Genomic DNA, 14235 nt, shown 5'->3' with positions numbered 1-14235 from the left:
GACACATGGGATCCCAGGAAGCAGAGGTTCCAGAAGCTTCACTACAGCAGGCTTCAATCCAAGGGGCTCTCGATTGAGACTGTTCACACCATGGGGGCTTCATCATAATAAGTCTATCCAATGGAAGTTTCCAGAATACTCACCCCCAAAATCTTCCATACTTTCTAAAACATTTCTCGTCAAAAACAGAAAAACCCTGCAAGAAGAAACAAAACATATTACTAATCTAAATGTCCTGAGCCCTACCTCCTATAGGGACGAAAAGGACTCAGATCACATGAAATGCAGCTTACTACCTCTCACTGGCAGTCAGAGGGAAGCTCTTATTCACAGGTGTCTTACTGGAAAGGAGAGAAAACAAGAGGATATTGAAATGGAGAAATTCAAGTCCCTCTTGAATCCTCTCCAAGTATTGCAGATACTGAACAACTTACCCTGTCTGTGAGGACTACAGAACATCTGTATTTCTGGCCTATTTGGCTTGTGCCTGTGTTTTCTCTAAATCTCAGAATCCTCTGAATTATTACCTCAGGGCCACGTGGGAAAACTGGAGCTGAGGGAAAGTCAGCGTGGCCTGCACTCTCTGAACCCCCAGTCAGCATCCTGTTCATTGATCTCAGGAGCCCTACTAGAATTCCAGGGGATTTAGGAAATTAAGACACCAGTGACCTCGTTTAGTCTAGCAGATTTACAGAAGTCTAAAACATGTTTGTTGAGTGAGTAAGTGAGAGATGAGTGAATGAATGACAAGGTGGACTCGCCTTCCAATCATCCAGCAAACACAGGAAGAGGGGACCATGCCACCACTCCACAAAGGGCAGAACAAATTAAAATACTTGATACGAGTTTTCACTTAAGAAAAAAACAACAAAACTTCCTGTCCCTAAGTTTTAGCTGTGATTTTGATGTTCTAACTGTGCAAAACAGGGTCCCAGAAATGTGGATCTTGGGGTGCTGGTACTAAGGAGTTGATCTGGGAAAAGAGGAAAGGAAATTATTGCTTTTTTGGAGAGAAAAAGTCCAGGAAGTTCTTAGGTGGTAATTGGACACCGAGGGTCTCAGCGGGGAGAAGTGGGATCTAAGAAACAAGCCTCAGATTTGGGGGAAAGGACTCCACAGCAGAGAGCAGCCTGCACGTGAGACTCTGTCTGCTGGCCTTCTGATGTGAGCTCCTAACCTTCTGTCCAGGGGCGGCTGGGCCTCAGACAAGCCATCAGAGCTGGATGAGCCACAACGGCTCCACCAACATCAGTCTGTGTGTCGCTAATACATTCCACTCGGTACATTAATTTCTTTTTTTTTTAAGATTTTATTTATTTATTTGACAAAGAGAGACACAGCGAGAGAGGGAACACAAGCAGGAGGTGAGCAGAGGGAGAAGCAGGCTTCCTGCGGAGCAGGGATCCTGATGTGGGGCTCGATCCCAGGACCCTGGGATCATGACCCGAGCCAAAGGCAGACACCTAACAACTGAGCCAGCAATGTGCCCCAGTACATTAATTTCTTCTTTTTTTTTTTAAAAGATTTTATTTTTATTTATTTGAGAGAGAGAGTGAGAGAGAGAGAGAGCACAAGAGGGGGGGAGCAGGAGAGGGAGAAGCAGACTCCCTGCTGAGCAGGGAGCCCGATGCAGGACTCGATCCCGAGACTCCAGGATCATGACCTGAGCCAAAGGCAGTCGCTTAACCAACTGAGCCACCCAGGCGCCCAGTACATTAATTTCTTAATAATTTTGTCAAAGTATCTCTTTTCTAGGGATTTTGTATGAGCGGTTCTACCTTTGTGTGAAAAACAACACACACATACACACAACTCGTTCAAAGATTAAAATCTGAAGTTAATAGACAAGCACCATCTCCCCTCAGCAAAACTCCCTCCCTGCTCAACTCACCCAGAAGGTGCCTACAACGAAGGTAGAGAAGTAAAGCAGAGAGCTCTGGGTCAACCTCTCAAATCCCAAGAGATGTCACCATTAGCAAAGGGTGAGTTAGAGCTTGGAAATAAATGCAGTGGGTTGGCAATTCTTGAGAGAATTCAAGTATGTGCGCATTCCCCAAAGGTGAATTTGAGCTGCCCAATAAACTGAAGTTCCAGAGCTATCCAGCAAAACAAAAGGCTACCCAGAGCTTGTACTATGAACAGAAAAGTCTGACTCTAGCATACACAGCTTAATGGACCTCTAGCGTGGACCCCCTTGATGCTCTTCTCCTAATACCAAATACAATGATGCCTTCCTGGGAATCTGCACCTGCCAGAAACAAAAGCCTCTTCTCAATGCTCACAAGCTAGAACATCAGGTCCTGGGTTGAAGCAGCCAGAGAGCTGGGCTGCCCACTGAGGCAAACCCTGAGGCTCCTAACAGCAGACAATAGAGCCCTGGGGTAGACCTGGCCATATGCTGGGTGGGGCCTGTGACACCACTTCTGGGAAGTCTGAAACCTAAGCACTTCCTCCTGAGGACGAGCATATTTACAATGAAACTAAGCTGGGATTGACAATCATAAGAAGCAAAAGAGGGAGCTCAAGCAACACTCACCTTATAGTAACACAGAGCAGTTCCCACAAAAGGCAGAGGTGTTGGCCCAGGAATTCCCAGCTTCTTAAAAAGTCCATGTGTGGAGGTCCCATATCTACAAAGTGAAAGAGAAAGCCAGGTCACAGGGATGATGGAATAAGTGCTGGGGCTGGTCAGTCACTGACACAAAATTGGAACAGGTAAGAAGGGAGGTAACATGTAGGCAAGAAATAGTAAGAGCAATTCCAACGGCAATAATTACATTCACTCATTATCCGCTTTTCCACCTCCACTAGGACTCACAAAAAGTAAGCATGATTAGTTAAGAGCAGCTGAAATCCTCACGGTCCCAATCCTAAAATGAAGACTTGATAAGTGTTTCCACACTTGAGAGCTCCTGAAAGGTTCATGCTGATTTCTTCCAGGAAATTCACTCATGCCTATTTAGTAAATGACTCTTCCATGATTTTGGAGATTCTCATTCTAGGTGGAAAGATGAAAGGTTGTTTCTCTCCTATGATGAAGAGATTTTGCTTAATTGCATCCACTCAAGAGCTGAGGGTTATGGATAACTTAGAATGAAAATGTTCATATGGTTTGCTCAGAGACTTTTGTGTTTTTTCTTCCTTGTAGACCCTGTTCATTGTGGGATATGGTCCTTCTTATATCTATCTTCATTGGGAGGGTTTGAGCAAGACAGTATTCTCATTGCTATACAATGAAAACTGTGTTCAAGGCTCCACTGGCCTCACTGAAAAGTGAGATGTTTTCAGCTCCACCCAAGTCTCTGTTGTCAGGCACTCTGGTTCTCTTGAGCTGCAGAGAAAGGGGACTGACCCATATGTGCCCTAAATGATACCATATAAAAGAATCAGTAAGGAACCAATCCATTTCCAGACCATTCTTCCCCTCATGGCATCTGGTCCTTCAACCTGAGATACTCACCTGCTCAGCACACCACCAAGTACACTTATTTTCTTCAAGATGGTCACTCACAAAGCAGTTAGTTTACCAACTCTGTGCCTCAACTTTCTCAGAAACCCATTATGGATGGTGCTCCCTATGGTAGGCCTGCCTTCACTCATCTTTCATGTATCATGTATGGAAACCCACAACTGCATCCTTGCAAGACTTCCACTTAGGTGTTGCTGGGAGATGGCAGAGTGGAGTGAAAAGAGAGGATGAGGAAAGAGGCTGCCAGCAACCATTTTAACCATAACTTGTTAGGCCTACAAGGCTAACCACATAGAGGCAGATTAGGAAAGTATGGTAGGAAAGGATGCTAGGTAGAAATGGTTACATGCCCCAAAAGTCTTTCAGCTAACAGATAGGGGGCCTTCCAAAGTCCAGATATCTCCAATTGACAGCAGAATACATATTATGCAACATAAAATGAGTCATGATAAAATGTGCCATAGAATGGAATGAAGACCGTGTCTCCTCATCTCTGGAGGCTAGCCTTCAAGACAATACAGTTTCCAAATATTCTGTACAAATCCAGCAAATTTTGTATTATTATATAGTTAAATAAACCCACAAAATTGCATGAAAGGACATGTATTGAGGGACCAGCAGAGGGACCTAGCAAGGCCCAGCTGAGTGTCTGGATCCATCCTCCAGAACAGTTGGACATATGAGTACCAACTGCCAGAAGCCAGGGTGGCCTCGGTTAGTCCCACCTCCATTCCTTCCTTGCCATCACCACCACAACAAATCAATTCCTGTTTCTGAACATTCAACGTGCTACATGAACTCCCAAGTGAAGCCAAGCAAGTGAGTGAATGTGTCAGCAACCCTGGTCCCGTGGAAAGATCTGGTCTAGTGTCTAAACTCACATGGCTCCATAAGAAGGCAGAGGGTGGGCTGGGTGAATTTTTCTGATTCTTTCCAGCTTCCCTCTTCTTGGTAGAGTCATGCTGCTTTTGGTACAAATGAAGAGGCTAATGATAAAGCCACTCATTTTTATTGCCATTACATTGCACTGGCATGCAGAGGGCACTGTCTACATGACTCTTAGCTACACCAGTGTCTTCTAAGTCTACAGAGCTGTTTGCCTGGTGGTGACAATATCCAGTGACAGTCCCACTACCAGACAGACTACACACAGCGTGGCTTACATGGTGGTCCTGTCCCCTCACTTCTAGCAGAGGAGATGCTAACCCTGCAGTCCCATGACAACCTTCTGTAGGAAAAGGATCAAGGAGTATCTCTCAGAGGTCTGCTCTGAGGGAGGAATATTCTCCCACTCCATCCCCGAGTCCTACCTGGATGCCTCTCACATCAGTACGAGCTCACAGTCTCACTACTCACCTGTGCTGAGAGGTTAAAATAACCTGCTGGGCACATGTATTTAAAAACATATACAACATGTATCATAGAAGCATGTATGTGTACACTAAATTCATACTGCCAACATTACTCTAGAAGGCTGAGGTTTTTTATGCACCTTTATAGTCACAAAGGCTGAGCCAACAGCCCTCTTGTATCGTTCAGAAAGAACATACTGGAAATAGTCTTATCTCAGCAAAAAACCTATTATTAAATAGAATGAAATTAAACCACATCAATTACTCTTAAATGTCATCACACAGAAAATGTGTTGCCACAATACCCAGCATTCCTAACCTTTCTCTCAGAAAATGAAAATGAGGTTTCCATGTTCTATGTTTACATCCTCATGATTTCCCACTCTTAAAGAAAGTGATATATTTTTTAAAGATTTTATTTATTTATTTGACAGAGAGAGACACAGCGAGAGCAAGAACACAAGCAGGGGGAGTGGGAGAGGGAGAAGCAGGCTCCCCGCCGAGCAGGGAGCCCGATGTGGGGCTCGATCCCAGGACCCTGGCATCATGACCTGAGCCGAAGGCAGACGCTTAACGACTGAGCCACCCAGGCGCCCCTAAAGAAAGTGATACTGAGACAGAGGTCAAATGTGACATGGAGGGTCTGTCCCTACCCACACTGTGAAACTAAGTCCTTTCCCAACCTCCTCCATGATGCTGGGAATCTCACAACTGAAAGGAATTCCTCTGCTAGATGTTTTGATTGCTTCTCCTGTACTGTAAGGTAAAGGCAAAAAAATATTTAAAATCCAAATTGGGGGGCACCTGGGTAGCTCAGTCGGTTAAGCATCTGCCTTCAGCTCAGGTCATGATCCCAGGGTCCAGGGATCAAGCCCCACACCGGGCTCCCTCTCCTGCCACTCCCCCGCTTGTGCTCTCTCTCTCTGACAAATAAATAAGTAAAATCTTTTTAAAAATTAAAAATAAAATAAAATCAAATCCAAATTGGCTTTCAGGATCTGTCTTTGTGGCTGCTGGAAGATTTCATATGGGGGAGGGGGGGCGGGCGGGGAATCTCTATACTGATACTAACCCTCCCAGAGACTGGAAGGAAAAAGTGATATGAATAAAATTTTAAGAAATCTGCAAAGTCTCCTCAGCTCTAAAGATGCTCATTTAGAGTTCAAGAGCTCTGCATATTACAGGGTCGGGGATGGCTAGGAGAAGGGCACAGAAAAGAGGGAAGAGCCCGGTCAGAAGAGGAAAATGAGGTATCTCCAGCTCCCCTGGAAGTCTGGGTACACCAGGTGCCTTGTGTACATGATGCCTGGTGGTGGAGGGAGGGGAACAGGACCACCTGAGTGACGTCTACATGTCTCCTGCAGCGGACACAGACCAGGGAGGTCAAGATAATGAGATAAAAACCCAAGCTGCTCCCTCTGCCTCCAGAATCTCCACAGCTTGGAAAGCGGTGAGGACCCCAGAGCACCAGACCTGTTGATTTTACTCTGCCTCTGCTGAATTCTGCTTGATTAGTCTAGGTCCCAGCTGGTAGTCAATCAGATCATCCCTAGGAGCAAATAATGTCACTCTACCTCCTAGCTACAGAAATTGGGAGTTGGGGTGTGGGGGCTTCAGCAGATCAGCAGATCTGGTGAGGTCAATAATAACCCTTTATGTGTTCCTAGCATATTTGAAGCACCCAACACTTAAGCAGCTTCCCCTTTGTTAACTTTTTTGATTCTCAAAACAGACAAGGAAAAGGGGGTAGATGCTGATTAGCAACCCAAGTCCAGGGTTCCAGAGGCAATGAGCCTGGACGGTTACTCACAGATAGAGGAACACCAGGCTGATAGCCAGGAGAAGCCAGGTTTCCATGGAAAAGCTTGGGATCAGGTCCATGGCCACTTTTCCTCTATGAATTCTACTGTCGTTCAGCAGTGTGTGCTAGTCTTTGCTTGCCTGTGTGTGCGGAGCTTCCCTTCCCACTAGTGGTGATTCAGTGAGTCTGGAATGTATATACTGAAAAGGGGGCGGGGCTGGAGCTACAGCCAGTAGCAGGGCCCCCCCGAGCTCCACCCGCAGGTGGCCCCCGTCATGTGTGCTGGCAAGGCATCCTGCATACTCCCAGTTTGACCTCCAATGAGTTCATACTCTGTGGGAAATCAATAAACAACTCAGTGTTATCAGTAATCTCAAAGGTTACAGAAACTCATGTAAAACCACTCTCCTTAAATCTCTAACCTGTCCTGGTCACCATGGCTCCCTGTACCCTAAATACTTGAAATCCTTCAAACAAGCTAGGTCTGCACATCTTTACCCATGTAGTTTCCTCTGCCTAGAAATACCCCTGTGCCGCCTACAAGGATCCTACTCATCCTTCAAACCCAGCTCCAACAGAATCTCCTCTGTTAGAGTCTTTCCTCCTCAACCTCCTTGAACAAATATAACCACTTCGTCCTCTGGGAAATTTCTGTCCCCCCAGCCCCAGTTCTATTATCATCCTTTCTACCCTCCAGTCCCACAGTTGGCCTACACACCTATTTGCCTTACAGATAGAGAGCTTCTCAAGGGTGCCATCTGAGTACTTGTCAATATTATGTCCCTAGTCCCCAGCCAAGAGCTATATGCTCAGAGGGGCATCCAGAAAGGTTGGTGGAGTTGAGTTGGTAGTGGTGAAATTGCTGGCCTTCCTGTGTGTCTATTCTGGGTGGATCGTTGGTGATCCGGCCATATACCTGCTGGGAGAGATCTAAGCACATACTGTCTGGAAATTACACTGCTCATTATCATCATTCTGACCCATGTTCTGTGTCTGCATACCCTAAAGCTGTGGATTATGTGGCTACCGCTGGAATCTCTGGGACAATGGAGCCCTGCAAAGAGATAATTAAGAAAGAAGTGGCTGCAAGTTTGAATAGCAACAATGGACAGACATAGGAAGCTGGAAGATGATCCCCAGGTAATAGGGGAAAAAGACCCAGGAATTCTGAAATATTTCTGCCCCCTTTTGGTGCCTTCACTGGGCACCGTTCATGCTATTATCCCTGTTTACAGATGTAGAAACTGAGACTCATGACTGCATTGGGCTTTCCAACAGCCATTGATCACAAGAACATATTTTAAATAAGTGAACATGAAGAGAGACTGAAAGTCTGTGCTCTGCAACATCAGTATTCAATGCTTGCCGTTCCCTGATAAGGGTCACTATAGGAAATAGTGAGATCCAGGCTGCAACAACAAATTGGTTAAAATTCTGTTCCTAACTCCATGGTGACCTACACAGCAGCTTCCTTGTGGGTCTTCCAGAACAAAGGACTCCACCACATCTCAGCAGGGAAAGCAGGGAAGACAGATACTGGTCAAGATGGTAGTAAGGGTATTGTTAGGGGGGGCACCTGGTGGCTCAGTCATTAGACGCCTGCCTAATGGTCTCGGGGTCCTGGGATCTAGCCCTGCATCGGGCTCCCTGCTCTGCAGGAAGCCTGCTTCTCCCTCTCCCACTCCCCCTGCTGTGTTCCCTCTCTCACTGTCTCTCTCTCTCTGTGTCAATTAAATAAATAAAATCTTTTTTTAAAAAGGGGGTATTGTTAGGTAGGATCTCCCTCCCTATGTTCCCCAGCAGAGAGATACACAGAATACACACAAACAAGGAAGATTCCTGTCATCTGATAATCTGGACAATTTAATTCTCTCACCTAAACACAAAGCCTTTCTTATTTTACTTAGAAACCAGTCCCTGTGGAAACTAATATGCTTTCATACTTCTCCAAATCTCATGCTTGGCTACGATGACTCGTAACTAAGCCTAATGTGAGCACCCACCTGCCCTATTCACCTCAGGGCCTGCTCCAGCTGGTTGGAATCTATCCCAACAATGACAGGCTAGTCATTGCTGGGGCCTGAAATGCAGCCAGCACTGACCCAGTGCAAATGGCCTTGTCTGCAAGGGGAAGTAATAGAGGCATGAACTTTGCTCCCCATCCTTCCCCAGAAGGAACACCTGACACGAGGAGACTCGCATCCTCAGAGTTGTACAGAGGTGTGAAGGAAGACACTGTGTGTTGGAAGAACACCCCACACACCCCGTGGCTCTCATCTACTCCTTCCTGTACTATGTTCATCATGTACTTTCCAAACTCTAAATGCCTGAGGTAAAAATATAACTAAGACCCAGACATCATTCAGCTGTAGCTACTGAAAACTAACAGACAATTATAGTACAGCCAAAGAAAAGTAACTATGCATTCTCTTCAACAGGGAACAGCTTATCTGCTTTCTCTGTTTCCTTAGATATTGGTCAAGTTGAATCTCAAATAACATTCAAGGAAGCTTGAGTTCACAACCTACTCAGGTGTAATCTGAAACTGGTTCCTATATGCAGAAGGCAGGAAGAGATCCAAGTAATAGAATACCACCCCAGATCAGCAGTTTTAATAAGCAAAGGGAATTTACTCACAAGTCTTGTCTTGGGCAGCTGCAAGACAAGTAGATCTCCACATCCGACTGCCACATCTTAAAAGTTTATAGAGAGGCCTTAACTTGGCTCAGTCACATGTACTATCCAGATAGTCTCAATACCACATCACTATGTCGAAGCTGTGCCTGTGGGACAATTTCTGGGATGCAGAAGGCAGCAAAACACACATTCCAAGGATGAGGAGAGGGTGAGTACCCTCCAATTGCCTGGGCCAGTTCATGGGTCAAAAAGAAGTTATCCTTAGTGTTGACCTCCTAGTGTGTTTTGCCTGACCCTCGCCTGGCAAACCTAATACAGCTGTGATAATACACCCTGACCATGTTGGATTTGACTCTAGAACTCAAGGTGGTTAACAAGAAAAATAGAAATATCAGTTATCACACTAACCAATTAAGAAAAGCCCTATCATCAAAATACTTTAAGAAAAAGCATTTGATAATATTCAATTCCCATTTATGACATAAAACAAGTCTTAAAGTACTAATAGGGAATTTTCTTAACATGATAAAAGTATCTACCAAAAAACCTACAGGAAATATCATTCTTCATAGTATAAAAGTACTTTCCTCTTATACCACTTTAATGTTTTGCCTTATGTACATAGAGCCTTTTCAAAAATAGTAACTTTTTTAAAATAATAAAATCTCATCAATTAACTTTTTGCTGTACATGGGAAGAACATCATTACTTGTTCTTGTCAGGAACCCAGCCTGGGGATCCTAGGGTGAAAAGTTCAAAAATCACTGAAAAAACTACATATTTTTCTACCTTGAAAGACTTCCTGAACTGTTCAGCAAGGGGCAGAGGGGAAAGGAAAAGGCCAGAGGGTTCATTTGGCCAAGATTATCTAGGTTCACGAGCTTGAGTTCTTGACCTTTAGTTAGAACACAGGCTTCTTTGATAATCAGACAAAAGTAATGTAATCTCTCCCTAGAAAACACACAAACACTCATCAAACATTTTTGCACGCAGTTCCAAGGGATTCCCAAAGAGACATGGCACAATGGTAGCTGCCAAGCCCACTGATTTTTTCCAGACACCCTGCCTTGCCAACTGGGGCCTACTCCCAAGCTCCAGCAGGAGATTCTCTTGGTGACATGGTTATTTCCTGGACCAGGGGGACCTCTCTATCCATCTGAATCAGTCTTCACTGTGCCCCGTGCTAGGACGCACCCTGGAGGCAAAGTGTGAACAAGACTATTACCAAGGGAGGGGCACCTGGGTGGCTGAGTCAGTGAAGCATCAGGCTCTGGATCTCAGTTCAGGTCTTGCTCTCAGAGACATAAGTTCAAGCCCCATGTTGGGTTCCAAGCTGGACGTGGAGCCTACTTAAAAAAAGAAAAAAAAAAAAAAAAAACAGGGGCGCCTGGGTGGCTCAGTCGTTAAGCGTCTGCCTTCGGCTCAGGTCATGATCCCAGCGTCCTGGGATCGAGCCCCGCATCAGGCTCCCTGCTCCTCGGGAAGCCTGCTTCTCCCTCTCCCGCTCCCCCTGCTTGTGTTCCCTCTCTGGCTGTCCTTCTCTCTGTCAAATAAATAAAAAAAAAACCTTTAAAAAAAAAAAAAGAAAAAAAAAAGACTATTACAAAGGGCACTTACACAGAGGACCTGGTGGGGTGCTCTGCTGCACGCAGACACCTCCAAAGGTATCAGGAGCTTAGGGAAGGCAGAGAAATGTGGGATGTGGAGCCACCCTACATGGGGTGGGGGGAAGGTATTTCCCATAGGAGGGTGACATGGGTTGTACCATGGACAGAGGGGTGTTTGGCCAGAAGAAGAGGAGAAAGGGCATTTTGGGCTGTGGGAATGGCCAGTTTACCATCATTATCATTGCTGAGTATGTTTATCATTTCTTGGTTGCAAAGTACAGTGTCTAAGTCAAGCTGATTTTTACTGCTGCTAATAAAGAAGTAATCAGATCACAGCCCCAGATAAGGATCCTCTGCTTCTAGGCCAAGGTTAAGGCCTACACTGGTCAGCAGGGGGCTGGAGACTGGGCAGGGCCTCTAGAAAAAATGACCATAGCAACCTGTCTTAACACTTGTCAGGGTAATTTCTGGATTTTAAGACATTTATTGAGGTAAAATTCACATAACATAAAATTAACCATTTTAAAAAATTTTTATTTTAAATTCAATTAATTAACATATAGTATATTATTAGTTTCAGAGGTAGAGGTCAGTGATTCATCAGTCTTATTTAACACCCAGTGCTCCTTAATGCCCATCACCCAGTCACCCCATCTCCCCACCCATCTCCCCTCCAGCAACCCTCAGTTTGTTTCCTATGATTAAGAGTCTCTTATGGTTTATCTTCCTTTCTGATTTCATCTTGTTTTATTTTTCCCTCCCTTCCCCTATGATCCTGTTTTGTTTCTTAGATTCCACATATGAGTGAAATCATATGATAATTGGCTTTCTCTGATTGACTTATTTTGCTGAGCATAATATCCTCTAGTTCCATCCACGTTGTTGCAAATGGCAAGATTTCATTTTTGATGGCTGTGTAATATTCCATTGTACATAGATACCACAGCCTCTTTATCCATTCATTTGTCGATGGACATCTGGGCTCTTTCCATAGTTTGACTATTGTGGACATTGCTGCTATAAACAATAATGTTCACAGCAGCAAAACTAACCGTATTAAAGTGAATAATTCAGTGTCACTTAGTACTGTTCAAGGGAAAAACCACAATCCCAATATAGAGTCACCAAACCAGGGCTTAGTACCTAATCTAATTGCAATTTCAACCTCTCCCAGAAATGTTGTCTTAACCAGTCAGTCAGGAATCTTCCGGTCAGCGCCAATGAGGTAACCTGTCACATGGACCCTTCTCCAACCTTCAAAGGAAAAGGAGGTAATCCACCTAATAGGATCCCTGCCCTTCTCCCTAGGGAGGATGATCTTGCTGAAACAATCTTTCTTTGTCAACAACTTCCTTGCCCCACCCTCCTGCCTATAAAAATCTTCCATTTTGTACAACTCTTCAAAGCCTCTCACTTGCTACAGAGGATGTGGCCTGAAGATTCATGAACTGCTTCATAAAGACAATGAGATCTCCAAATTTACTCAGTTGAATTTCATTTTTTAACAATACAGTCACAATGTTGTGCAACCACGACCTCTATCTAGTTCCAAAACATTTCCATTATTCCAAAATAAAATCCTGTACCTGTTAAGCAGGTTCTCCCCACTCTCTCCTTTCCCCGGCCCCTGGAAATCGCCAATCTGCATTCTGTCTTTAGGGATTTACCCACTCTAGATGTTTCATGTAAATGGAGTCATGTAATATATGATCTCTTGTGTCTGGCCCCTATTAATTTAAATTTGAAGATTTAAATGGTTTTATCCAACAATTCATGAATCAGCAGCATCCCACCTAGTAAACAGAAGCGAGTTCCCAGGAACTATATGAAATGGAAGGATTTTACAGATAGAAGGAAGTGGGACAGGAATTTAAGAGTGTATTATTTCAGGAAAAAAAAAAAAAGAATGTATTATTTCAGGCAAAATTACCTTCCCTTTAAGGAAGGCAAGGGGTTTTATCATGCAGATATATTCTCACTGGTGCTGATCAGGAAATTCCTGATTGACTGGTATAAAACTGCAATCCTGGGAGAGGCAGAAACTGCAATTGGGTTAGGTGTTAAGTGTTGGTGGGGCTTAACGTAAGTGACTCCATTTGGGACTTATTTCTTTTGAACACTTCCTTCACTTAGGATAATGTTTTTGAGGTTCATTCCTGCTCTGGCATGTATCAGTACTTCATTCCTTTCATGGCCGAATAACATCCTATGATATGTACTGTCAACCTGAAAATAAAAAGCCATAAAGAGAGGCAAACCAGTGCTTATTTGGGATCAAATAACACAACAGCCAACCTATGGAAAGAGCTAAGATGTCCATCGACAGATGAATGGATGAAGAAGAGGTGGTATAGATATACAATGGAACATTATGCAGCCATCAAAAGGAATGAAATCTTGCCATTTGCAATGACGTGGATGGAACTGGAGGGTATTTATGCTGAGCGAAATAAGCCAATCAGAGAAAGACATGTATCATATGACCTCACTGATATGAGGAATTCTTAATCTCAGGAAACAAACTGAGGGTTGCTGGAGTGGTGGGGGATAGGAGGGATGGGGTGGCTGGGTGATAGACATTGGGGAGGGTATGCGCTATGGTGAGTGCTGTGAATTGTGTAAGACTTTTGAATCATAGACCTGTACCTCTGAAACAACTAATACATTATATGTTAAAAAAAAAAAAAGAAGAAGAAGATAGCAGGAAGGGAAAAAGGAAGGGGGGGGAATCGGAGGGGGAGACGAAACATGAGAGACTATGGACTCTGAGAAACAAACTGAGGGTTCTAGAGGGGAGGGGGGTGGGGGGATGGGATAGCCTGGTGATGGGTATTAAAGAGGGCACGTTCTGCATGGAGCACTGGGTGTTGTGCACAAACAATGAATCATGGAACACTACATCAAAAACTAATGATGTATGGTGATTAATATAACATAATTTTAAAAAATAATAACTGTAACCCAAGGGGTGCAGATTCAGGTAGAAACCCAAACACGGTTCCATTCTAGTATGAAAGCAGGGGGTTTATGAGACAAGGGGAGGGGGCAATGACATGCATTGAAGAAAAGAAAAACAGGGCTTTCTATGGAGGTTTTTACAAGCTAAGCTACTCTGACTGATGGTTTTATTTTCAGAAAGTTTGTAACTGTCAGTCTTATGATTCCCCTGACTTCTCAAGCAATTGCTTAAAGCAACTGCCATTTTGCCTGGTCCAAAGCTTTTGGCCCAGTTCAAACTAGGCTGGTAAGACAGTTTCTCCATAGTGCCTGCTCCAGCTCTATTTTCTTTCCTTTTTTTTTTTTAATTTTTTAAAAGATAAACTCAAAATGGATGAAAGACCTCAATGTAAGACAGGAATCCATCAAAAC

At 44.2% G+C, this 14235-nt stretch overlaps 1 protein-coding gene across 1 annotated transcript in view; it reads right to left on the bottom strand.

Annotated features, from left to right (window-relative positions):
* The window catches only part of LOC118518203 (cytochrome P450 3A12), a 34789-nt gene extending 28013 nt beyond the window's left edge, over positions 1-6776 (bottom strand). Inside the window, exons 1-3 of the mRNA XM_036064786.2 lie at positions 6632-6776; positions 2537-2630; positions 144-196 (exon numbers count right to left, since the gene is read on the bottom strand). Coding sequence (XP_035920679.1) covers positions 144-196; positions 2537-2630; positions 6632-6702 — 218 coding nt within the window. The 5' untranslated portion in view covers positions 6703-6776. The remainder of the gene's footprint in view (positions 1-143; positions 197-2536; positions 2631-6631) is intronic.
* Between the last annotated feature and the right edge of the window lie 7459 nt (positions 6777-14235).

Source organism: Halichoerus grypus, chromosome 6 (assembly GCF_964656455.1).
Source record: "Halichoerus grypus chromosome 6, mHalGry1.hap1.1, whole genome shotgun sequence".
NCBI lineage: Eukaryota > Metazoa > Chordata > Mammalia > Carnivora > Phocidae > Halichoerus > Halichoerus grypus.
This window is presented reverse-complemented; position numbering and strand designations above follow the sequence as displayed.